General features: G+C 39.0%; 1 protein-coding gene across 1 annotated transcript in view; it reads left to right on the top strand.

Annotated features, from left to right (window-relative positions):
- Positions 1-12,986: 12,986 nt before the first annotated feature.
- Positions 12,987-26,452, top strand: part of LOC138164189 (deubiquitinase DESI2-like) — a 115,276-nt gene continuing 101,810 nt past the window's right edge. Inside the window, exon 1 of the mRNA XM_069091782.1 lies at positions 12,987-14,656. Within this exon, the coding sequence (XP_068947883.1) occupies positions 14,618-14,656 (39 nt within the window). The 5' untranslated portion in view covers positions 12,987-14,617. The remainder of the gene's footprint in view (positions 14,657-26,452) is intronic.

Below are 26,452 nucleotides of genomic sequence, written 5' to 3' on the forward strand. Positions count from 1 at the left end.
GTTTTGATGACTGCTGCTTTATAATACAGATTGAAATCTGGTATAGCTAGTCCACCTTCCCTTGCATTTCTTTTCATTAATTTCCTTGATATTCTGGACCATTTATTCTTCCAAATGAATTTTGTTACTATTTTTTCTAACTCTATAAAGTAGTTTTTTTTGTAAATTAATTGGTATGGCACTAAATATATTGCTTGACTTCTCAAGGAGGGTAGGAGGGGAGGGAACAAGGGAGAGAATTTGTAACTCAAAGTTTTAAAAACAAATGTTAAAAATTGTTTTTACATGCAACTGGGGAATAAGATATACATGTAATGGGGAGTAGAAATCTATGGTCCTACAAGAAAATAAGGAGGAATGGGGATAAAAGAGGGGGCATGATAGAAGGGAGGGCAGACTGGTTGAAGGAGTAATCAGAGTGCATGCCGTCTTGGGGTGGGAGGAGGGGCAAACTTGGAACTCAAAATCTTGTGGAAATGAATGTTGAAAACTAAAAATAAAAAAAAATCATTAAAAAATAATTTTCTGAAACTGGGGAAGTCACTAAACAATTTTTTGTACTATATATAAATATAGTGGAATATTACTGTGCTACAGTTAGGGATAAAAGAATACAGAAAGGAAGACACGTGAATTGACTCAGGGAAGTAAGCTGAACAAGTGAAAACAGATGTACAACTATAACAATGTAAATGAAAACCTCTACCACCACCACAGTGACAAAACAACTAAATGCTGTGTAATTAAAGCAATCAAGTTTGGTCCTAAAGAAGAGGAGAAAATGTACCCTACTTTTCTTTGCAGAGGTGGGGTACTATGTGTGTGGAACACTGGATACACTGTTATTCAGCCAATTTTCTGTTTAGTTGGGTTTTTTGAACTGCTTTCTCCACTGCTTTCTCCTTTCTTATTCTTTGTTATAAGGAATGGCTTTTTGGCTAGGGGGAAAGGGAGAGATATATTTGAAAATGTATGTCAGCATCAGCCTTGAATCATTGAGTCCCCTTGCTTGTGTCCCTCTAACTCCAGAGAATTTCTAGAGATGCCAGTTTCAGCCCAAGTTTCAGACCACACATTTATGGTCTCTGTTTTGCCCCAGGTACTTTTCTAGTGTTTTGGATGCCTTTCTCAGATCAGATATGTTCTCCTGCCTCCTGTGTGGTGTCCTTCCAGGTCATATCATCACCTGTTTCTGAATGTTGTGAGTCTGGCCTTCAATGCCTTTCAGGATTCAGCACCCAGCCTGCTATGAGGGGTGATGATTGAGGGATGATGGTTTTGAATAGATTAATCACTTATCTTCCCTGAAACTCTGCTTGTACTCATTCTACTTTTTTGTTTGTTTAATTTATTTTTAGTTTTCAACATTCATTTTCACAAGATTTTGAGTTACAAATTTTCTCCCCATCTTTCCCCTACCCCACCCCAAAATAGTGATCCCACTGAATACCCCTTCCCCCAATCTGCTCTCTTATATCCTCCCCCATACCTCCTCTGACTTTCTAGTAGGGCAAGATGGATTTCTATACCCCAGTGCCTGTTTATCTTATTTCCCAGTTGCATGTAAATATATAAATATATTTTAACATTTGATTTTAAAACTTTGATTTCCAGATTCTTTCCCTTCTTCCCTCATCACCCACCCCTACTGGGAGGAAAAGTGATTCAATATAGGTTATACATGTGTGGTTATGCAAAACATTTCCATAGTAGATGTATTATGAAAGAATGCCTATATTTCCCTCCATCCTATCCCACCCCCACTTATTCTATTTTCTACTTTGACCCTGTCCCTTTTCAAAGGTGTGTGCTTCTAATTACCCTTCCCCCAATCTGTCCTCCCTTCTATTACCCCCTCTCTTATCCCCTTCCCCCCTACTTTCCTGTAGGGTAAGATATTCAATTGAGCATGTATGTTATTCTCTCTTTAAGCCAAATTCAATGAGAGTAAGGTTGACCCATTCCCTTTTGCCTTCCTGTTTTTCCCCTCCATTGTAACAGTTTTCTCTCACCTCTTTTATATGAGGTAATTTACCCTATTCTATCTCTTCCTATCTCCTTTCATTATATTCCTCTCTCAATTTCATTATTTAGATATTATCCCTTCCTATTCAACTGATCCTATGCCCTCTGTCTATGTATACATGTACACACATATATGCACATGTATGTATTTATATGTACATATACCCTCCTATATAAACATATATATGTACATATACATATATATGCACATATATATTCCCTTTGACTATCCTCATACTGAGAAAAGTCTCATGAGTTACACTTATTGTTTTACCATGTAGGAATGTAAATAATTTAATTTTAATAAGTTCCTTATGATTTCTTTTTCCTGTTTACCTTCTCATGCTTCTTGTATTTGAATGTCAAATTTTCTATTCAACTCTGGTTTTTTCATCTAGAATGCTTGAAATTCCTCTATTTCATTGAATGACAATATTTTCCCCAGAAACATTATACTGAGTTTTGCTGGGTAGGTGATTCTTGGTTTCAATCCTAGCTCCTTTGACCTCCAGAAAATCATATTCCAAGCCCTTTGGTTCCTTAATGTAGAAGATGCTAGATCTTGTGTTATCCTGATTGTGTTTCCACAATACTCAAATTGTTTCTTCCTTGCTGCTTGTAATATTTTCTCCTTGATCTGGGAACTCTGGAATATGGCTATAATATTCCTAGGAGTTTTCTTTTTGGGATCTTTTTCAAGAGGTGATTGGTGAATTCTTTCAATTTCTATTTTGCCCTGTGGTTCTAAAATATTAGGGCAATTGTCCTTGAGAATTTCTTGAAGGTTGTTTTTTTGATTATGGCTTTCAGGTAGTCCAATAATTTTTAAATTATCTCTCCTGGATCTATTTTCCAGGTCAGTGGTTTTTCCAATGAGATATTTCACATTACCTTCTATTTTTTCATTTGTTTGGATCTGTTTAACAGCATCTCGATTTCTCATAAAGTCATTAGCTCTCATTTGCTCCAGTCTAATTTTGAAGGAATTCTTCTCTTCAGTGAGTTTTTGAAATTCCTTTTCCGTCTGGCAAACTTGGCTTTTTAAGTCATTCTTCTCCTCATCAGCTTTTTGGGCCTCTTTTGCCATTTGCGTTAGTCTATTTTTTTTTTTAAAGCAATTGGGGTTAAGTAACTTGCCCAAGGTTACACAGCCAGTGTTTTTTGGTGTGGGTGTTAAGTGTCTGAGGCCAGAACTGTTCCGGGTCCTCCTGACTCTGGGGCTAGCGCTCTACTCACTATACCACCTAGCTGGCCCAATGTTAGTCTATTTTTTAAGGTATTATTTTCTTCAGTCAGGTTGTTGACTCTCTTTTCATGATTTTCTTGCATCGTTCTCATTTCTTTTCCCAGTTTTTCCTCCATTTCTCTTACTTGAGTTTCAATATCCTTCTTGAGCTCCTCCATGGCCTGTAACCAATTCATATTTTTCTTGGAAGCTTTTAATGCAGGAGTTCTGACTTGGCTGTCTTCCTCCCATTCCATGCTTTGATTCTTTTTGTCCCCTCGAAAAGATTCTGTGGTCTGTTTGTGGTTCCTCTGCTTGTTCATATTGCCAGTTAATTACTTGACTTTTGAGCTCTTTGCCATGATAGAACTCTGCTTCCAGAAAGGAGAGATGTTTCCCAAATTGCTGGAATTTTCGCAAATTTTGTCAGAGGTCTGAGGAGGGTGCCCTCTCTACAGACGCCACACTGGCAAACTGGCATTTCTCACTCCAGGACCACCGCCCAAGAAAGCAACCCAGATCCAAGTAGGTCAAAACAAGAGTGATTGCCCTTGGAATGGTTGCTTGGTTCCCCTATGATCTGTAGGCCAGGAGATCCTGAGGCAGCCATGTGGCAGCTGCTGTAGTTGCTGTGCCTTCACCACCTCTTGCCCTGGGGGCAGGGGCTGGATTGCACCCTTCCTTTCTAACAGAGTTCCGGACTGACCTTTTACTTTCTTTTTGGTGTTTATGGGTTGAAAAGTCTGGAAACCACCACAGCTGCTGGTGATTCACTCTCCTGAAGTCTGCTCTGGCCACCACTGCCTCCCTGGGGCCAAAACCACATGGCTTATGCAGGACTGTGCTGGGCTCCCAGAGTGCTGTGATGAACCCTTCCTATCAGCCTGCCGTGCTGCCCTCAATGGGAGATTTGTTTCTCTCTGTCCCTTTGTGGGTTCTGTATCTCCAAAATGTGTATTTGGGGTGGTTGTGAGGGGAGGTCATGGAGTTTCTTGCTTCTACTTCGCCATCTTGGGTCTGCCTCTGATCTCCCTGTACTCATTCTTTAATGGTTAGTTAACATACTACTATCCCATTATGCTGTGTCCATTACAATGATTCAGAACCCCCAGCTATCATTTTATGAACTGAATTCCCTGTCCTGCGTTGTCTGGTCCCTTACTCCCATCTCCTTCCCCACTAGCTGCCCTACTCCAAATCTGCCTCCTTTTTCATTGTGTTCTTTGGAATGGTTTGCTCCATGGTTAACAAACTTATGTTTGTCTTAACCCTTTTCCTTTCCTTTTCCCTCTATCCTATGTATTATCCCAAGCCCTGGTGACCTGGCATACTATCCACCTCAACAAATCCAGTGCCTGGCTGTCAGTCTTCCTCTCCATCCCAGCTCCTGCCTTCATATTAGGGAGCTTTAGCGTATTCTTTTGAACATCTTATTCCCCCCCCACCCCCCAATTTCTCAATATACTTAATTCTTTCCTTTCTACTCCACTTCAGCTGTGTTGATAGATGGTCATAACTTTGATCTGACCTAACCCGTGTTCTACTTCTGTGTTCATAAATTCTGAAATGTCTTTATCTGATCATAATCTTTTATCACTCTATCTTTACTTCTGCCTTATGACCCTTAATCCTGATTTTTGTTCTTAAGATGACCTTCAATTCCTCCACTACTTCATTGTTTTCTAGGCCATTACCCCACGCAACTACTATACTCCTGTTCCTGCCCTGTCTTGACCCCATGGTGAATCAGTCCAACTCTATACTAGTCTCTACCCTGGAGTCCCTTGTCCCCTTATCCTAACACCAATAGGGCAGTGAAATGGCACAATGGTTAGAACACTGGGCTTGGAATCAGGAAGACTTATGTGAGTTCAAATCCATATACACACATACACTATACATATATATGTATATACATATACCTATGTGTATATGTATGTGTGTGTAATGACTGTAGTAATCAGTTTATTACACAGACTATACAAGCTTTAGAGGAGAAACTGGGTTGTTAAATATACTCAAGTATTTCTGTCAAATGAATTTTTACCCTTAAATTCAGCTAGATCTAAGCAGTCAAAAAAAAAATAAGAAAAATTAAGAACTATTAGCTAAGTATTAATGGAGAAACCACATCCAAACCAAAAAGTATTTTGGGGAAAAGGGTGATGGAGAAGAGCTGAAAAAAACCTACTCATCAATTTATGTACTAATAGCTTTAATCCATTTAAATGTTGACCAGTTAAATTTAGACCTTAAAATATAGAATATGGGTGCAGTTTAATCTTAGTGGTGGTCAGAACATTTACCTAAGATGTAGGTCCTTCAGAATAAAATGAATACAGAAACAGCTTGACATTTTTCACCTTGCTTTTCACAATTGTTATGAATTTAAAAGGATTCTTCTTTTTAAAAAATTCTCTCACAGGTCAGTGCAACTGTCCTACCCCACCCCAAACCATACAATACCCACCTCTGCCCTTGCATTGTTTATCTAATTAAGTCAATACTTTGCAATACTTTTCAGGTGCTTTTGAAAACAAACAGGTCAAACTTCTCCCCTTCAGCCTTCTACTTGATTTGTAAACTTATTACTTGTCTCATATTGGGTTGAAAGACAACTAAGGAAGATGTTCTGATATTTCTTTATAAATGTCTAAAATGTAAAATCTCTCTAATTTATTAATTAGCTCTGAACCTCCACCCCTAAACTGGAGTTTAAATCCAGAGAAATCTCTCTTTCTAAAGTTTTCTCTTCTCTCCTAATCTTTGACCCTGGTCTCATAAGCTCAGACAAGCATTAATGTTACTGTCTGTATAACAATAAGTTATTAAGGGTAATATATAAGGCAAAGACATAAATTAATATTTCAGCTGTCAGAAAGATCACCACCAGAGTCATCTCTCTAGGGCCATTCTGGGAAATGTGAATAATTCCAGTTCTCTGAAGAAACAAGTTTGTATAATATGCATTGTATTATTAGCATTTTCTATCACTTTCTTAAGTCTAGAAATCAACCATGCATAAATCAAGTTCCAGTTTGTAGAATTTGCCAACTTCTGAGGTACAGACACTTACACTGAAAATTTAACAATTGACTTTAGTTGGCTCTAGCACACCCCTGCCTTTAACCATTGGCTGTTGACTCATCCAAACCATAGGCACCACAGTCCAACAATAATTCTCTAAGGGTGGCAGTTAAAAGTATTTTTCCAGGGATGTCCTCTTCACAGAATGCCTTCTCCATAGATTAAAAGCTAAATTCATTTATCTCAAAATGTCTCTTCCATATCTCTTAAAGATGAAAATGTTAATTCTCTTCAGGAAAGAAGTTCTTTTAGCTCTAACAGAGTCTCACTCAGAGTCTTTCTGTGTCAGTTAATTTCCTTCGTCTCTCACAGACAACCCTCTGCTGTCAGTTAACTGTATGACATGTTAATGTCATTTCTTCCATGACAGTTAACGAGGTCACTCACTCACAGATTTTTGTTAAGCTAGTAGTCCCTCAAATTTTATTTGCTCTCTTTCAATGGTATAGTATTAATATGCAAAGTCTCTGTTAGAGGGGCTATTTAAATTGTGTTCACATATATATATTTCCTAAGTGAGACTTAGGGAGACTTCTGACTACTGTGTTTTATGCAAATTTATCCAAATTTGTTCAGTTGTGGGCTACTTGATTAGGAATCCAAATATGTGTGGATAGTGTGATTAAAAAAAATTAGTAGTTCTAAGAAATACGACATTTTCTTTTAAAAATTGATATGTTTTTATTGATATATTGCTTTCATTTGTGAACATTTCCCCATTCATTCTTCTAACCAACAAACTATTCTTGCAAAAAAGAATTCTAAAAAGAAAAAAAGCAGTTCAATAAAATCAATGAACACATTAACTTAGTATGATAGTGTATGAAGTATTTTCTACTTATTATCCCTTTACCTCTGCAAAGAAAGGAAGGAGATGCATTTTTATCAACTCTACTCTGGGGCTAAGATTCTTGATTATTCTAATTACATGGTGCTCAGTTTTGGATTTTTTTTTTGTTATTCACATTATCACTGTGGTTCTACCTACTTCACACTGAATCAGTTCATACAAGTCATTTGATGCTTTTCTGAATTCTTCATATTTATCATTTCTTCCAGGACAGTACTGTAGGAAAGGCCTGACTCAAGACAATTCCCTGATAGTTTATGTTTTATATTTGAAAGAAAGGAAACATTCATAGTTCATATACGTTAACACAAAATACTTCATTTGGCTACAGCAGGGGAAGACTATTTGGCAAGGATATTCAGTTAGGACATCTATTGTTTCAGTCAAGTGCAGCTTTCTTGACACTGTGATGGCCATGGTCAACCTCCTTCTCTCCCTGGGTCTCCCCAAAGCATCAGAGTAAAACTAGCACATCTTTTGGCTTTTTTGTACTCAAGCAACAGGAAAGCACATCAAATACATGAGCCTTAGTCCCTTGAATCAGTTAAATCTTAGGGACAATTTCAATACCTTTGAAGGGAAAACTAGCCAAACCAGCATGTTTCCACCACACTTAATATTTCTTTATATTCTTGTACCACAATTAGCTTATTTATTTCCTAATTGATGGACATCTACATTGTTCCCAGCATTTATCTTCCATAAAACTGCTTCTATAAATATTCTGGTATATGCAGAACCATTCTTTTTGTCTTTAATGAAATTGGAGGATATGCCTATCAGTGATAAGAGGTATTGACATTTTAATCACTTTCTTAGTATAATTCTAAATTGCTTTCCAGTGAACCAATTCATATCGGGGTTATCATTATTTTCCTCTCATCATTTTTGCCAAAATGCTTTGCCAGGGAAAAAGTAAATTTTCTGAGTGGGAGGTGAAATCTTAGAGTCATTTTGATGTTCATTTCTCTTATTATTGCTAGTGACTTGGAATAATCTTTTATATGGTTTGTTAACAGTGTGAAATTATTCTTTTGAGACCTGTTTATTCTAGTCTTTGATGACTTATTGATTAGGTAATGGTTCTTGGTCTTATATATTTTTGTCAGTTTCCTAAATATCTCATATTCCAGACCTCTATCAAAGATATTTGGTAAAAATACTTATTTTTTCCCGTCAATGGTTTTCCTTCTTTTCCCTTTTGAAAGCATTGATTTTGTTTGTACAAAACCTTTTAAATTTCATGTAATCAAGATATCTATTTTATCTTTTGTGATCTACCTGCAATTAGGAAGAAAAACCTGACTTCAAAACCCTTCTCAGACAATTACTACTTGTGTAGGAAAAACACTTAACTCCTTTCTGCCTCAGTTTTCTCATCTATAAAATGGGGATAATAATATCACCTACCTCCCAGAGTTGAAATGGGGATAAAATGAGATAATATTTGCAAAGTGCTTGCAAACCCTAAAGCACTATGCAAATGCTATTATTTTTATTTGGGATTATAACTCTCCCCAAGATATAGTTTTAAAAGTATGGTCTCATTCTCTTCTAATTTTAAAAAAAATTATATGATCCTTCATATTAATTCCACATATCTATTTGGAGATTATTTGTAGTATATAGTATAAGGCTCTGGTTTCAATCTAATTTCTGCACACTTCTTTCCAGTATTCCCAGTGGACATTTTAAAATGGAATATTCTTTCTTTTAAGTAATTTATTTTCTTAAGTTTATTGAATGTAGGGTTATTGATTTTAATGGTTTCTGATTCTTTCTTATATAGTTTTCTAATTTTTAGCCAGTACCAAATCTCTGTCATGATTACAACTTTATAATGTAATTTGAGATCTGGAAGTGTCATTCCCTTTTCATTCCAACTTTTTTTTTCTCTTATTTCCCTTGAGATTCTAGACCTTTTGTTCATAGAAATGAATTTTGTTATTATCTTGTCTAGCTCCATAAAACATCCCTTTGATGGTTTGATTGGTATAGCACTCTAAATCTGTAAAATATTTTAGAAAGTAGTAATTTTTATTATATTAGCATTGCTAAACTATGAGTAGCAAATAACCTTCCAATTATTTAAGAGAATTTGTTAAAAAGAATGCACATTCACAGAGCCAGGTATATCAGCAGACATTTGGAATAGACAGAACCTAGAGACATTGTGGCAGAGTGGATGGAGAAGATTGCTGGATTTGGAATCAAAAAGACCTGAATGGGATTTTCAGCAAGTCACTTAATACCTTCAAGCCTCAATTTCTTCATCTGTAAATTGGGGGCAATAATACCTATAGCATTTATCTCAGGAGCTAGCTACCATATTTTGAACTTGAGCCATTGTATGCTTTATGATCAAAGAGTTTGCTCAGTAATTTGGTTTCATTGATAACGTCATTGCAGTAACTGTGGGATTCTTGACTTATACTCAGTCACCTCTGATGATGTCTGTGCAGTATTCTAAAGTGCTTTAGAGTTGAAAGGAAGCTCAGAGATCATCTCCATCTCAACTCCCAATCCTCCCTTGTTAGAACCTCCTCTGCAGTATCTTCACAAACGAATCCTTCCATTAACAGTAAATCAATAAATTTATGAAGTGCTTACTATGTGCCTTTGTTGTTCTTCAGTAGTTTCAATGGTGTCTGATTCTTCACGACCCCATTTGGGGGTTTTCAGCTGATTTTTACAGGTGAGGAAACCGAGGCAAATAGTGACTAGTCCATAGTCACGCAGCTAGTATTTGAGGCCAGCTTTGAACTCAGAAAGATGGGACTTTGTGACTCCAGGCCCAGCACTCCATCCACTGCACCGATATGCTGAACACTGTGTTAATCTCTGGGCATACAGACAAAAACCCTCAAGGAGCTCACAATCTAATGGGGGAAGACTACACGTAAAAAGAAGCTGAAAAATTGGGGCAGGGGTAAGGAGGGGTACGAGGTCCTGGGACATGATGAAGTCTAGAGCAGTGAGTGCATCAGAGCGAAGCAAAGTGGGTGGATGAGGGGAATAAAGAGACAGCTGCCTTAGGGGCCCTCCTTAAATGGAGGATTTGGGAGGACTTCTTCAGTATTTCACCTTCACCCTCTAAGTTGCAGGAGGGAAGGACAGGGAGTAGAGAGCAGGGTAAATTTCCAGTTAATGTGATCTTACAGGACCATGAGATTCTGATGAAACCCAGCCTAGTGGGAAATGAAGAGGAACTTAACTGGGAATGCTTTGCCTTTGAGTCAATTCATTCCAGAAGTGGATAGCTCTAGTAGCTAGAAAGTCCTTCCTTATATTGATCTCACTTTTATCTTTTTGTAAACTCCATCCATTCTTTAAAGTTCTCCTCTTTGGAACCCCACAGAATATGTTAAATTCATTCTCCTCATGAATGCTCTTCATGTATTGGAATAGAGTTATTATTTCTCTCCTAAATCTTTTCCCAGTTATAAATTTTCATTTTTTTAAAAACCATGTGACTTCACGACTTCACTACCTGTGAAGTATCTGGCCCTAGGACTTAGGTTTTGAATGATGTCCAGTCCCTTGGGTCACTAGATCCTTTCTTGAATGACTTTCAGGGGACCTAACCCTTGGCCCAAGAACCTTCTCCTCTACTAATCTGACTAATTAAAAAAATAATTTTCTAAAGCTTGATTTATCAAAGTTTGGATCAAAATATGAGTCTTCAACTTCTTGGTCCTTGAGCTTACTTCATTCTCTGGGTTCAGAAATATCTGCCCCACACAAATCTCTTCAGTTGCTGCCACCATAGCTGATTGCCTGAATCTTGCCTAAGGTCACAAGGCTAGTAAGTGTCTGAGGTAGGATTTGAATTCAGGTCTTCCTGACTCTATCCACTTCACCACCTAGCTGCCTAGATTAGGGTTAGGGAGCAACATAAATAGTTCTGGACTTGGATTTGGAGTCAGGAAGTCCCAGGTTCAGATCCTGGCTATGACATTTGCTGTTTGACCTCTCTAAACCTTAATGTCCACATCTGTAAAATGAGGTTATCCTATACCTATAGGATCAAATGAGAGAAAAAGCATTTTCCAAACTTTAATGTAAGCAATTATAATTAGGGTAATTAGAGGTGTTTGGAAGAAACTAATTCCAGGTTAAATAATATCTTTGTTTGACAATTTAATTTTTAATTGAACAGTCCTCTAGGCTTAGCTTCATCATGATTCCTCCTGGAATTCACATATGGAGTTCATTAAAACCCCCAAATAAGAATGGTCACTGATATTTCTCATTGATATTGTAGACTCCACCTTATTTACCATCCAACTGGTTTACAGTACAGATTTCCCTGTTAGTGAATCAGGTGATTCTTCATTGGTGGTAGGCTTTGGGTGATGCACTTACATCCCTATGAAATTCCTGAACAATTGTGATTAAATAAACTAAGGCACTGAATGTCCATATGGGGAATGTCCACTTTGGGGAATGGATTTAAAAAAATCATATGCCAGCACAAATTTGTTCAATGCACAGAAAACAGAATAATTCAACTAGGATCTACAGTCACCCTCCCAAGATAAAAAAAAAATACAACAATCATTTTCATTATTCAATTCTGGTTTCTCTTACTATAAGCTCCACTGTGCCTCTTAAAACGGACTCTGTATTCCAGATGTGATTTGGCTAAGGCAGAGAGAGAGATAGGTCTATCACTTCTGTCTTTTTGGACCCTGTATTTTTAATCCACAATGGACACCTACCAGTTTATTTCTTTCCAAGAACATTTTTTTTTTTAAAAGCAATTGGGGTTAAGTAACTTGCTCAAGGTTACACGGCCAGGTGTTTCTGGGTGGGTGCTAAGTGTCTGAGCCGGGATTCTTCCATCCCAGGTCATCCCGACTCTGAGGCTGGTGCTCTTACTCTGCTCCCTGGCCGCCCCCCAAGAACATTTTCAAGGAGCAATAAAGTGTGCCAGCACACACTCCTTTAAATAAGTGATTCTATTTAAATACATGGTCTACACCTTCCCATCTCTGTGGTCTCTTTAGATATCCTTGTTCTTATACAGAGTCTCTTTCACTACCATTCTCCAGCTCATTAAATGGATTTTTCTCTTTTAAATTGAGGGAAAAAAGCAATGAAAAAAGTCGGTGATATTTTCCCAGACGTAAGAAATGTTCAACATCCATGCCCCCCTCCCCCCCCCCCCCCTTCTTTTCTCGCTTTCTTTCTCCCTCTTCTTCCTGAAGTCAGTCACCAGCTGTATTATTAACAGGTCTGGCCTTGGCGCGGCAGGGTCTCTTGTCCCTTAGTCATCACGTGAGAACAGGGGACAGAATCCGGGTGCTTCCGACCTCAGTGTGCCTCTCCTGACCCCTGCAGCCAAGGGGTGGTGGTGGGGGAAGTGCTGGGGTTTTTTTTTTCCTTATGTAATAGGTTCTCTGCAATTTTCATTCAGATCTGGTTGGCTGCAAGCTGGCAGGCAGCCGGAGCTACGCCTCCAACTCAGATGAGCTCATCCATCCCCAGTTTCCAATCTCTTTATTTATTTATTTTAGGAAATGGGAAACTGGAGTGGGGAGTGGGGTGGAGATAGAGAAAAGGGGTGCTGGGAGCGGCAGGGCCAAAATCCTTGGTGCTTCAACATTAGAAAGCAGGCGACCACCCCCTACGCCCTACCCCCATTTTAACATCCCCCCCCCCACACTGAATGCAGAGACCCTTCCTGAACTCCCCCCTTCTTCTTCCTTTCTTCTTCTTTCCACATTCCTTCTACCTTTTTTATTCCCTTTGAAGAAGACGGAGGGGGTGAGGGTGGGGGGCGAGGAGGGAGCGGGAACAGGAAGAAATTTACCGCAATGGGCTTCACAGTTGATTCTCCTCTGGTTCAGATTTTAATTGCCAGTGGGTGTCACTGGTTAGGAATTGGCCAACGAGGGAACTCCCCCTCCCCCATCTCCTTCTCCAATTAGCAGAGGCATTCACTACTAGGCTCACTTAGCCCTGTGCCTCCGCCAGCTCTCGCCAGATGCATCAGTCTAGAACCGGCTGCAAGTAACACTTTGGCTACCGCGGAGGGGACTGTTTCATTCGGGATGATCTGATTCCGAAATAGAGCTACCCCTACGTCTTCCCCCTGCCCTGCCTTGTCCTGCCCTAAGAGGCAAGGCAAGGCAAGGCAAGGCAAGGCAACTCAGCCTTTACATCTTTCTCTCCAAGACAGGTGTAATTAAAGAAGCACAAGTCCGGTTCAGAGCCTCGGACCTCAGGTCAGACCAGGTGATCCTTTCAGCGCCTTGGAAAACTGCATGCGGGAGCTCTAGATGGCGCCTTAGCCCGGAGACTATCGGTGGGAGACATCGGCGAGCCCGACGCCCTCTCTACAGCTTGCCCAGAGGAAGTACCCACCCGATTCCAGTCCTGTAGGGTCGGACAGATGGAATTGAAGCACTCTGAACAGATCTCTCCATTCTGCCGGGACTGAATCTGCGGCTTCAGACCCCAAGCAGTCTCCCGATCTCACCCAAGGGAGGCATGGAGGAAGATGAAGAGAGAGACATAGACACGCGCGTTTTCTTCTTTCCGTCGATCCAGGGTGACCTTTATCAATAGGAGCGTGAATCTCTAGGACATTTTCCTAGTGGGAGGCTCTATGAAATCTGGGGAGAGACGGCCATCGACAAACTCTACCCTCATGGCTCTGGGTGAAATCATTCATCCTGAAATGCGTGTTGCTTATTTGTTTAAGTTTATTCAAATGCATATTTCTGGCTTTTTAAAAGGAAAATGCAACTGCCTCGAAATCAGAAACGATAGAAAATTTTTAGGTACTTATGAATAAGAGCTGCCTGCCTGCAGCAAGCTGAGACTTGGAACCTATCTGAGGACTCTCAACTGTCAGGGTAACTGGCTGCCGAGTGTAGAGCCCTTTAAACTGCTCGGGGTTTTCATGCATCATTTTCAATGTGTCCTTTGCCTAGAGTCTACTCCATTTTCCTCCCATTACCATTCCTGATAGAACCGTCTCTTCTCTCCTCTCTCTCGCCTCCACCTCCCCCATCTTTCACCCGGGTTCTGTGGACATACGTAGCAAGACAGAGCTAGGGTTTGGAGCTCCCTGCAATTGCCTTGACTTTTGATTTTTTTTACTTCTTGCTGGATTACAAGATTGGATGGTGCACCATTAAGTCCAGAAACCCCGATGAGCCGCAGTGTTAGGAAGAATCCTGGTGTGAGTGTGTGTTTGTACTGTTGTGTGTGGGGGTGCAAGAAAAAACAACTTTGGATCCCCAAAGGCCCCCCCACCCCCCACCCCTTTCCTCCTCATGCAAGTTTCTTTGGAAGTCGTACGATGAGGAATTCTTTTGCATATAGCTGAGGGCAAAGCCCAAGCAGTACCTGGGGGAGGGGGCAACGCTGCAACGGGAAGGGGAAATAATATTTGCCCCCAGTATTCTCTACAATCCACGATGGCAAATGAACCGGTGATTTTGAATGTCTATGATATGGTGAGTATGAAACGGTAGGAGGTTGGGTGCAATGACAACATATATGCCCCTGGTGATTGGACACAGCTGGGCTAATAAGAGGAGCTCAGAGCAGAGTCCCGGAGAGACCGACTGTCTGTCCGGACTGACAGACACATAGACAGATTGACACCCCATGGCATCTCCCAGGAGTGGAAGGTAAAGCGCTCTGGTTTGACTAGTTGGTGCGCTCTTGGGGAAGGGGGGGACATGATTGCCTTTCTTTGCAGGCAGCTCAGGCTTCCAGGGGATGCAGGCACTTCTGGTTTCTGGAGCTGAGCTGGTTTGCCCTTGAATTTCAAGGCGGGTAGAGCCCAGGAGTCATGGAGAACTCAAATTTGTGTAAGGGAGAGCAATTATTTAGGAATCTTAAAAGGAGAGTTCCAGTGTGGATTGGAATGGAGAATCAAGATCTTGAGAGCATTCAGTTAACAGTGGCTGTTGTATGTCATAAATTCTGCATCCAAATGCAAAATTCTGCAAAATTCACAACTCAGAGAAATTTTTTTCCAATCCTCCCCTAATCTCCAACAATGCACCCACTCCTGATCCATTTTCTTCTGACGTTCAGTTATACTCATTTTAAGGGCTGAGGACACTTTGCACTTCTGCTTCAACACATTCTCCCTAAGAGAGACAGGCAGATTGCCTGGTTTATATTGCACATGTAATCCCTTAAACAAACCCACACAGAGCAGATTAAGTGTAAGAGGAAGTATACTTCTAAACCAGAAAGGCTAGCTTTAGGACCAACTGTTTGCTCTCTTATACTCTGTGTAGAGGGCTTCCCTTATTCATCCTGCCATGAAAGTTAGGGGGAGGTAAAGGGCTCCATGAGTCCTGTAGCCTTAGCTTCTTTCAAGACATCTTTAGGAAATCCACAAGGGACACACATTTAACGATATCCTTACATCGCGGAAAACATAATTCAAATAGACAAAGGTGGTGCAGCAATACCAAATTCATGCTACCACGGAGGTAAAATTGGATAAAGATGCCAGTCAAAAAATAGGATTGCCTAGGGAACATGAAGAAATCACACACCGAATAAACGATAGGTATGTCATGATGAAAAAAACATATATACAATATAAAGCTTATATTTTGGCATCTACCCACAGCATGGAACCCTCGTGTTTCTCCATATGAGTGATAATGTTTTTTTTGGGGGGGGAGAGGAAAACTGGGGGTGTATCTTAAAATAGTGGATGTGGAAAAAACTGCCACAGTGATGAGAGCTCTAACATCTACTCCTGCTTTGAGAATTACTTTTTAAATTCACCTTGCTTGTAAATGGTTTCAAATAATTGTCATCAGATAAAATCTATTTTCACAATTTGATAAGACTCACATGCATTTCTGGTATAAACAGGTTTAAGTTCTTATATGCAATGGACTGTAGGATCAGCTTTCTTTTTCCCTGGACGGCCCCCTTTTTTAGTGAGGTGGTCAAGTCACAGTCACAGACTCCCCAACCGAGTGATATGGATCTGTTGCTTAAGACTTGGTTGCTCCATTTGTTCAACAAGGAAAGCAATGTTTACTTTTGGATGATTTAGGTAAGCTGTTGTCCTTGGACAAATGGAATCTTTTTCATGTTGCCAAGAGGGTAGAGTCTGTCTTTGAGGTTCTAAATTGAAAATCTAGATTGGTATGGTCATCTATACAGAGAAAAACATAGAAATGTGGATTTGGAACTAGAAGGTACTATCTAATAAAATCCTTTCATTTTTTTTTTTACTGAGTTTGTAAGACTGTGGGTTTCTGACATTCCACAGAATCTCAGAATTGAAGAGAATCTCAGAGGTAATTGAGTTCAATTCATATCTGAACAGGAATCCACTTTACAACATCCCTAATAAGTTAAAAATTCTAGAGAAGATTGGGGCACTACCTCCCTAGCAACATGTTCTACTTTGGGATTTAAGAAAGATGTTCCTTACATCAAGCCTATATCTACCTTTGTGGTTTCAACCTGTTGCACCTTGTTCTGACTTCTGGGACCAAGACAGCTCTTTAAATAGTCAATAAACATTTATTAAGCACTCTCTGCCTGGCATTGTACTAAGTGCTGGAGATAAAGAAAAACAAAGGCAAAAGACAGTCCTTGCACTCAAAGAGCTCACAGTTAATGGGGGAGATACCAAGCAAATAAATACAGTATATATTTGTATTTGTATACCACACACACACACACACAAGATAAATAAAAAATAATTAAAAGAGAGAAGTCACTAGAATTAAGAGGGATTGAAAAAGGCTTCCAATGTAAGGCATTATTTTAGCTGGGACTTGAAGGAAACCAGGGAAGGCAATAGAAGGAGATAAAAAAAAGACCATTCCAGGCATGGGGACAGACGGTGAAAATGCCAGGAGGAAAGAAATGGAATGTCTTGTTTATGAAACAGCAAGGAAGCTAGTATCACTGGATTGAAGAGTATGTTGTGGGGAGTAAAATACAAGACTGGAAAGGTAGGGGGGGGTCTGGGTTATGAAGGTCTTTGAATTCCAAATGGAGGATTTTGTTCTTTATTCTGGAGGCAATAGACAGTGGAATTTATTGAGTAGAGGGGTTACATGGTCTGACCTGTGCTTTAGGATAACCACTTTGGTAACTGAATGGGGGGTGGATCAGAGTGGGGAGAGATTAGGGGCAAGCAGAACCACCAGCAAGCTATTGTAATAGTCCAGGCATGAGGTAATGAGAACCTGAACCAGAGTGGTGGCAGTGTTAGAGGACAGATAATTGAAGACAGCTATAACAGAGGCAGCATGGTCCAATGGAGAGAACACTAGATTTAGAATCAGAGGACCTGGTTATGTCATTCACTTAACTGCCTGACTTTGGCCAAATGACTTAATCTCTCTAGGTCTGAGTTTCCACATTAGTGGAAAATAAGAGTGTTGGGCTAGATGGCCTCTGAGGTTCCTTACAAGCTCTCAATCTATGATCACAATCTATGATTCTCCAGGCTAAGCTTCTGAAATTTCTTTAACTAGTTCTCATGTGGTATGGTCTCCTTTCCCCTCAACATTGGGATCTCCAATTTAATGTGCCTTAGGATAATGGGATGTCCATTAATGAACATCTTTCCTACAGAGCATGACACAGTAGGTGAAGGGTAGAATATAGTGGGAATTTCCATTATTTTGAACATACCCCTCTAAATGAAGCCTAGGACTCAATTATCTTAAAAAAAAATAATTTCTGTATACCACTGTTGAAACTGAGCTCAAAGTCCTTTCAAATCCCCCCCCCAGACTTTTTTTTAAACATAAGCTGCAGTTATGATGCTTTCCCTATCTTGCATTTGTGCAATTGATTTTTCAAAACAAAATCTCTAGACTTACCACTATTATCTTACCAGATTCAGCGCACAGTTTTCACCTCAATTATATTTTTGGATTCTGAGTGTCATCCATTATGGTAGTTATGCTTTCGGTTTTGTGTCAGCAATTTTATAAGTATGCCATCTCCTATTGATATAAATGTTAAAGAATACACGGCAAAGGGCAGATCTCTGGGGCACTCCACTCTAAGTTGGTAAGAATCCATTAATTGCTTCTTTTTGGGTCTAGTCTTTTGCCAGTTGCTTACACAAACTAATTACACCTCATTTGCTTCATCTTGTCCATAAGAACAGTCTGAGAGACTTTGTCATGTACTTTGCTGAAATTTAGGTAAACTCTTGTCAATATATATTTTTTGATCTGCCAGTCTAGTTACTGTAAGAAAAAAAGGAGCTTTTCACGCTTTCCTGCTTTTCAAGTCTTATACTGTCTTCTCCTCCACATGCTCTATGATCCAACAACACTGACCTGACTGTTCATCAAGACACACTACCCCATCTACTGATACTGTGCCTTTTTACTGGCTGTCCTGCATACCTGGAATGAATGCTCTCCTCTCCATAATTTCAATTCCCTTTAAGAAAGTTAATATCTTACCTTCTGCAGGAGGCTGTTTCTGGTCAACCCTGCTGCTAATGTCATGTCTTATTATGGCACCTTCTAAGCACTCTCTATATACATATATCATATATATGTATGTGTATACAGTTGTTTGTATGTTATCTCCTCCATTAGATTATGGCTCCTTAAGGGTATGGATTTTTCTTTTTTCCTTTGTTCCTCCCCCCTCCCACCTTTTCTCTCCCCCCACTTTTTTTTAAGCAATTGGGGTTAAGTAACTTGCTCAAGGTTACATGGCCAGATATTTCTGGGTGTGGTGCTGAGTATCAGAGCCCGGATTTGATCCAGGTCATCCCGACACTGGAGCCGGTGCTCTTACTCGCTGAGCCACCTGGCCGCCTCTTCTCCCCCCCACCTTAATGCTCAATAGAGGATTATTGAGTAACTGGAGACATATTGGTTCTTTTTTTTAAAAAAAAAATTAATTAATTTATTTTTTGTTTGCAACATTCACTTCCATAAGTTTTAATTTTCGCCCCCTCCCACTTCCCTCTCTCCCCAAGATGGCGGGCAATATGATATGGCTCTATACATACATTCCTATTAAACACATTTTCACATTAGTCATGTTGCATAGAAGAATTATAATGAATGGGAGAGAACATGAGAAAGAAAAAACAAAACAAAACAAAAGAAAATAGTCTGCTTTGCTCTACATTTTGACTCCATAGTTCTTTCTCTGATGTGGATAGCATTTACTATCATGAATCCTTTGGAACTGTTTTAGGTCCTTGCATTTCTGAGAAGAGAGCTAAGTGTATCAAAAGCAGTCAGTGTATACGGTGGCTGTTTCTGTGAACAATATTGTCCTTGTTCTGCTCACTTCACTCAGCATCAGTTCATATAAGTCTTTCCAGGATTTTCTGAAGTCTTGCTGTTCATCATTTCTTATAGCACAATAGTATTCCATTACATTCATGTACTGTAACTTATTCAGTCATTTCCCAATTAACAGGCATCCCCTCAATTTCCAGGTCTTGGTTACCACAAAAAGAGCTGCTATAAATATTTTTGTACATGTGGGTCCTTTTCCCATTTTTATGATGTCTTTGGGACACAGCCCTAGAAGTGTTATTGCTGGATCAAAGGGTATGCACATTTTTATTGCCTTTTGGGCATAGTTCCAAATTGCTCTCCAGGATGGTTGGATCAGGTCACAGCTCCACCAGCACTGAATCAGTGTTCCAACTTTCCCACATCCTCTCCAACATTTATCATTTTCCTGTTTTGTCATGTTAGCCAATCTGATAGGTGTGAGCTATTAAGTTCTTAGGGATACCTTTTTTCAAAATGTTCATAAAGCATTTCTTAGGTAATGTGTTCTATAATTTATTTTTTTTTTTGGTCAGGAATTGAAGTCAGTTCACCTACTTATAATTGAGAGCTATATCCCCTTTCATATTTTGAAAACTTGGACAACCTTTGTCCATTTACAATTTTGCAAAACCTTTCCTGTTCTCCATGATTTTTAAAGAGAGGCTCCACAATCACATCTGCTAGTTTTTAAATTTTGTTTTGTTTTTTAAAGTATTTTGAAATAGAGTTCATGTAGGCCTGGTGGTCTAAACTTATTGAGGGCAACTAGGTGCTATTTTCCTATCTTTTTATTTCTGTTTTTTAGCTTTTAATTTTTCTAACTCCATTTAGGTGATCTCTTTTGGGGATCTCATTAGCTCCCATGGATTTAATTATCATCTCTGTATATTATTGCCAAGTCTACATATTCAGCCCTCAGCTTCTTCCTGAACTCTAATCTCACATCTCTAGCTGCCTAATGGACATCACCAAATGGACATCCCAGTGCCATCTCAAGCTCAACCTCTTCAAAAGTAAACTCATTATCTTCCCCCGCCCCCCCCCCCAACTCACCCTTATTCCTGACTTCTCTGCCTTTGTACAGTGCATCACTATTCTTTCAGTCACACTGGTTCTCAACCTACAAAGTAATCCTCCAATGTTCAATCTTAGTCATCTCCCATATCGAGTCAGTTGTTAATTCTACCTCATCAGCAACTTTCAAATCCTCACCTTCTCTCTATTAATACCGTAATCATTGTGACCCAACTCCTCATCTCCTCTTACCTAGACTATTGCATGAGCTTATGAGTCAGCATTTTTGCTGTCAGTTCCTCCCCTTCCCAATCCATTCTCCACACAATAGTTAAATTGACATTCATTTTCAATTTTTAAATTATTTTTATTTACTTTGTCAAATATTTCCCAGTTACATATAAAAATTTTAAATAATCATTTAAAAAAATTTGGGGGGCATCTAGGAGGCACAGTCAATAGAGCACTGACCTTGGAGTCACGAGGACTTGAGTTCAAATCTGATCTCAGGCACTTACTAGCTTTGTGGCCCTGAGCAAGTCACTTAATCCCAATTGCTTCCCCCCCAAATTTGACTTCTAAATTTTCTCCATTTCTCTGCCCCCTTTACCTCTCCTAGGGCAAACAATTTATACATGTGGAGTCATGCAATACATATTTCCATATTAACTATGTTGCAAACCCCACCCCCCAACCCAAACCACAAGCAAAATAAAACAATAATAATAAAAAAAATTTTTTTTAAAGTATGCTCCAATTTGCATTCAGGGTTCATCAATTCTCATTTTGGAGGTGGATAGCATTTTTTTTATCATGGGTCCTTTGGAATTGTCTTGGACATAAGTCTTCCCAGGTTTTTCTGAAAGCAATCTGTTCTTCATTTCTTATAGTACAATAGTATTCCGTCACAATCATATATACCACAACTTGTTCAGTCATTCCACAATTTATGGTCATCCCTTCAATTTCTGATTTTTTTGCCACCACAAAAAGAACTGCTATAAATACTCTTGAACAAATGGGTCCATTCCCCTTTTCTGTGGTTTCTTTGGGGTACAAAACTAGTAGTGATATTGCTGGGTCAAAGGGTATGCACAGTTTTGAGTGTACTTACAAATTGTCCTGCGGAATGCCTGGACCAGTTCATAGCTCCACCAACGGTGTATTAGTGTCCCATTTTTTTCTGCATCCCCTCCATCATTTGTCATTTTCCTTTTCTGTCATGTTAGCCAATCTGATAGGGTGAGGGGATTTCTCAGAGTTGTTTTAATTTGCTTTTCTCTAAGAGAGTTTTTTTAATGTGACTTATGATAGTTTTTATTGCTTCTTCTGAAAACTGCCTGTTTATATCCTTTCATTATTTATCATTTGGAGGATGGTTCTTTTTTTTTTTTTTTATCATTTTGGCTCCATTCCCTACATATTTGAGAAATGAGACCTTTATCAGAGAGATTTGCTGTAAATTCTTCCCTCCCCCCAGTTTCTTGTTTTCCTTCTAATTATGGCTATATTAGTTGTATTTGTAAAAAGTTTTTTAATATCATGTAACCAAAAATATCTATTTTACTTCCCATAATCCCCTCTTTCTCCTTTTTGGTCATAAACTCTTCCATTATCCATATATCTGATAGGTAACTTTTTCCATACTCCCCTAATTTATTTATGATTTTATCCTTTATGTCTAAATCATTTATCCATTTTTTTACCTTAGCTTGGTATATGGTGTGAAATGTTGACCTGTGCCTAGTTTCTGCCAAACTGCTTTCTGGTTTTCCCAGCAATTTTTGTCAAATGGTGAGTTCTTATCCCCAAAGCTTGCATCTTTGGGTTTATCAAACACTAGATTACTATTGTTATTTACTACATTTATTTTTATTACTATTGTTATTTACTACATTTATTTTTACTATTGTGTACCTAATGGATTTCACCACTCTATTTCTTAGTCAGTACAAGTTTGTTTTGATGATTAGTACTTTGTAGTACATAGTTTGAAATCTGATACTTCTAAGCCTCCTTCCTTCACATTTCCCCCCATTGATTCCCTTGATATTCTTAACCTTTTGTTCTTCGAGGTGAATTTTGTTACTATTTTTTCTAGATCTATAAAATAATTCTTTGATAGTTTGATTGATTTGGCACTAAATAAGTGAACTAATCTAGGTGGAATTGTCATTTTTATTATCTTGGCTCAGCCCACCCATGAGCAATTAATATTTCTCTAATTCTTTAGATCTGTTTTTATTTGTGTGAAAAGTATTTTGTAACTGTTCATGTAGTCCCTTGATTTATTTTGGCAGGTAGACTCTCAAGAAATTTATATGGTCTCCAGTTATTTATTTATTTTAAAGCAATTGGGGTTAAGTAACTTGCTCAAAGTTACATGGCCAGTTATTTTGTGTGGGTGCCAAGTATCTGAGTCTGGAACTGATCCCAGGTCTTCTGATGCTGGGGCCGGCACTCTTACTCATTGTACTACCTGGCCACCCCAGTCTCCAGTTATTTTAAATGGAAATTCTCTTTCTGTCTCTTTTTACTGGGTCTTGTTGGCAGCATATAGAAATGCTGATGCTTTCTGTGGATCATACTGATTTCCCTAACGTACAATCTGATGTGTCATTCCTCAGCTCAAGAAGCTTCAGAGGCTCACCATTGCCTTAAAGCAGACTCCCCTGTTTAACATTTTAAAACCTTCACAGTCTCACTCCAGATTATTTTTCAAAACTGATTGCAAATTACTCTCTCTCATACACTATGTACTCCAGCAAGCTGTTCTACTTGTTGTTTTCTGTCCACAAGATTCCATCTCCTTCTTCTGTGTCTTTGTACAGGCTGTCTACCTTGTGTTTTAGGTGAAAAAGGTTCATCTGCAGCTATGACCTTGTGAGTTTAGAAAGGGCAAGAATGTGAACTGTCTGAGGTCCAGGAGTACTTTGCAGTCATGCCATGCTTTCCAGTCAATCTGGCATCTAGGCATGAGGAATGATCTTTGGAACTCAGTTTAGTAACTGAGATTAGGATTTATTTTGGAGTGGTGTCACATTTGGATGTGAACATGATGGAACAATGTTATGTAGAAAGTATGCTATATTTGGGCCCACTCTCCCCATAGACCAAAGTGGTTTAGGAGACAGTATGCCCCTGAAGCATTGGGAGAAACACTTGTACTTCTGTCCTTGCTATAGTTTCAAAATGAATATACTTCTGTGAAGCTACTTGATGTTAATTGGTTAAATGGAACTGGGGCGCTCGCGACTTTACATAAGGATGAGGACTCAAGTTGATGTACCTCAGTGCTACCCCTATGACCCTAATGCAGAACGTACAGCGGGTTTTACTCTGGGATAATGAACCAAGAGATATTTATTATATGTTGGCCTTGGAGGGAGAGGGCCTGAGGCCTCTTGCCTTACAACACTGTTACTTTTCCTTTTTTCCCCTTGTAAATGGTATTTTATTTTTTCTAATTACACGTAAAGATAATTTTTAACATTCATATTAAAATAAATTTTGAGTTCCAAATTTTCTCCCTCTCTCCCTTCCTACCCTCCTCCCTAAGACACGAAGCAATTTGGTATGGGTTATATATGTGCAATCACGTAAAACATTTCCATATTAGTCATAGTTGTGAAAGAAGAAACTGACCAAAAGGAAAAAAAAAACCTATGAAAACCATAAAGTGAAATAGTAGGCTTCCATTTACATTCAGGTTCCATCAGTTCTTTCTCTAGATGTGGATAGCATTTTCCATCATGAATCTTTTGTAATCATCTTGGATCATTGTAGCTGTTACTGTGTACATCATTCTCCTAGCTCTGCTCACTTCACTTTGCATCAGCTCATGTAAGGGTTTCCAGGTTTTTCTGAAATCCACCCGCTTGTCATTTCTTATAGCACCATAGTATTCCATTACATCAATAAAGCACCACTTATTTATCCATTCCCCAGCTGATGGGCATCCCTTTGATTTCCAGTTCTTTGCCACCACTAACAGAACTGCTATAAATATTTTTATCCATGTAGGCCCTTTTACCTTTTTTGTGATCTCTTTGGGATACACACCTAGCAGTGGTATTACAGCATTGTTTCTAATTGGATAACATCAGCTAGAAAGAATCCACATAAAGAGAAACATCAAGCCAAAAGCAGTCGTATGGAAAGGGAGTAGGAGACTGATTAGTGCCTTTTTGAGCACATTCCCCAGTTTCAGCTATTCACAGTAAATCAGTAAGTTTCCTCCTTTACCATGTGGTCAGCAGACCAGAACAACTCCCAGAACATCTTCACATTTTAGGTCTCTCCAAGGTATTTCCATTATATGTCATTATTGCTCTCTTAGAAGCAGGTTCCTCAGTTTCTTCTATGTGGGGAAATGCATTTGTGGTATTTGTGCCTGAAGACTGGCCTCAGTGGTCTGTCCCTTATTATACGGAGTATTGATATATTGCATTATCTGTAGTATCTTTAAACATAATGTATTTTCCTTATTTATTATATCTTTTAGACATGTATATTTTTTTTTGTTGTTACTTTGTCTAAGGCTATGATCGCCACTCTCAGTTTTAGTTTGTTTTTTGATTTCAGGTATAATAAATTTTGTTCCAATCCCTCATTTAAAATATTTGTGAATCTTTATGTTTCAAGTATTTTTAAAAATAAATGATTCTTTGTTGGATTCTGCTTTCTAATCCATTCTTCCATCCTCTTTCTCCTCTTTCTTTATATGCTACATCACATCCTTTTACTTTTTTTCTCTTTGTGCTCCAACCCTTTCTTCACAAAGAAGATGAGGTAATGAAAAAGATGTAATTATTAACCCTAGTAATCTCTAATTAAACTTGAGCCACAGCCCCTCCTCTGTTTATTTCACTCAGACTCTAATCTCTGTTTCTTATTCTTTTTTACCCTTAATTTTTTTTCCTTTATCATCCACCTTCTGAAGTTGGAGTTGGCTTTTTTTTTCTTGTGTGGTAGGAACAGTATCTAGAGGCTTTGACTCATGGAAGGCTAGGCTCATTTTTTCTTGAAAGGTATTGAAATTGTCCTAAGGCATTAATTGGCTCAGAGGGAACCTTGGGACATTCGTGTAGTTTCCTGGTAGTCTAGGTATGAAAAATCTAGGGAAAACAAGAGTCCCCACTAAACTTCCTTCAGGCTTTTGACTTATGGTCAATAATAGATAACACAGATGCAGGGAAACCATATTCAGCTGAATCAATGACATATCCTTGCTGAATATCCTCCCTCCTCACCCTGCCATGGCTAAGTAAACCTCCTTTTGTTAAGTAAGATGTCATTTGACTATCTCGTTTCATTAAAATCTGAAACTTGAATTACTTACCTCAAAGAGGCCTGGCCTCTTTGCGGCATGGTTAAAACAGTATTAGATCAGACTGACCAATCCAAGTGGTGGAGGAATGACAAGGGGGACAACAAGTCCCCATAGTCCCCTCTGCCCTCCAAGTGGCTCTCCTGATCTCTTGTACCCCCCGTTAGCCCGTGTTGATTAGTGCACATACATAATCTCTAGACATTTCGCAACTAGAGAGATGCGAATGTGCTCTGTATCGTTAAGAACTATGCCCAGAAGATGACAAATGCTGTAAACCATTGTTGGCTGAATTTGCATAGTTTTTTAACTTGGGGGTGATGGTGATGTTCAGGGCCACCCAGAATGGTAGGATTTGAATTTTTCTAAAGACTGGAGTTTTGAGATTGTCTAAGGTGTGTGCTGAAGGCACTGCTCGGGACTTTTTATATGGCATTTGGGAGGCCATTTTGTATACTGACAAATGTAAATGCACCCCAGTTAATTCACTGAGGACAGAGAGGATTGTATCAGTTTAAAATGTTTAAAGACAGAGACATTCCATTCTTGATCCATTCCATTCCACTGTGTGTGTGTGTGTTTCTCTTTCTCATTCACGATCTCTGCCTCTTCTGCCTGTTCCAGTGAGAGGGAAGAGGTGGGTCTGT

Source organism: Petaurus breviceps, unplaced genomic scaffold, assembly GCF_028583685.1.
Source record: "Petaurus breviceps papuanus isolate PSGF00001 unplaced genomic scaffold, PetGlider_PUasm1.0 189, whole genome shotgun sequence".
Lineage (NCBI taxonomy): Eukaryota > Metazoa > Chordata > Mammalia > Diprotodontia > Petauridae > Petaurus > Petaurus breviceps.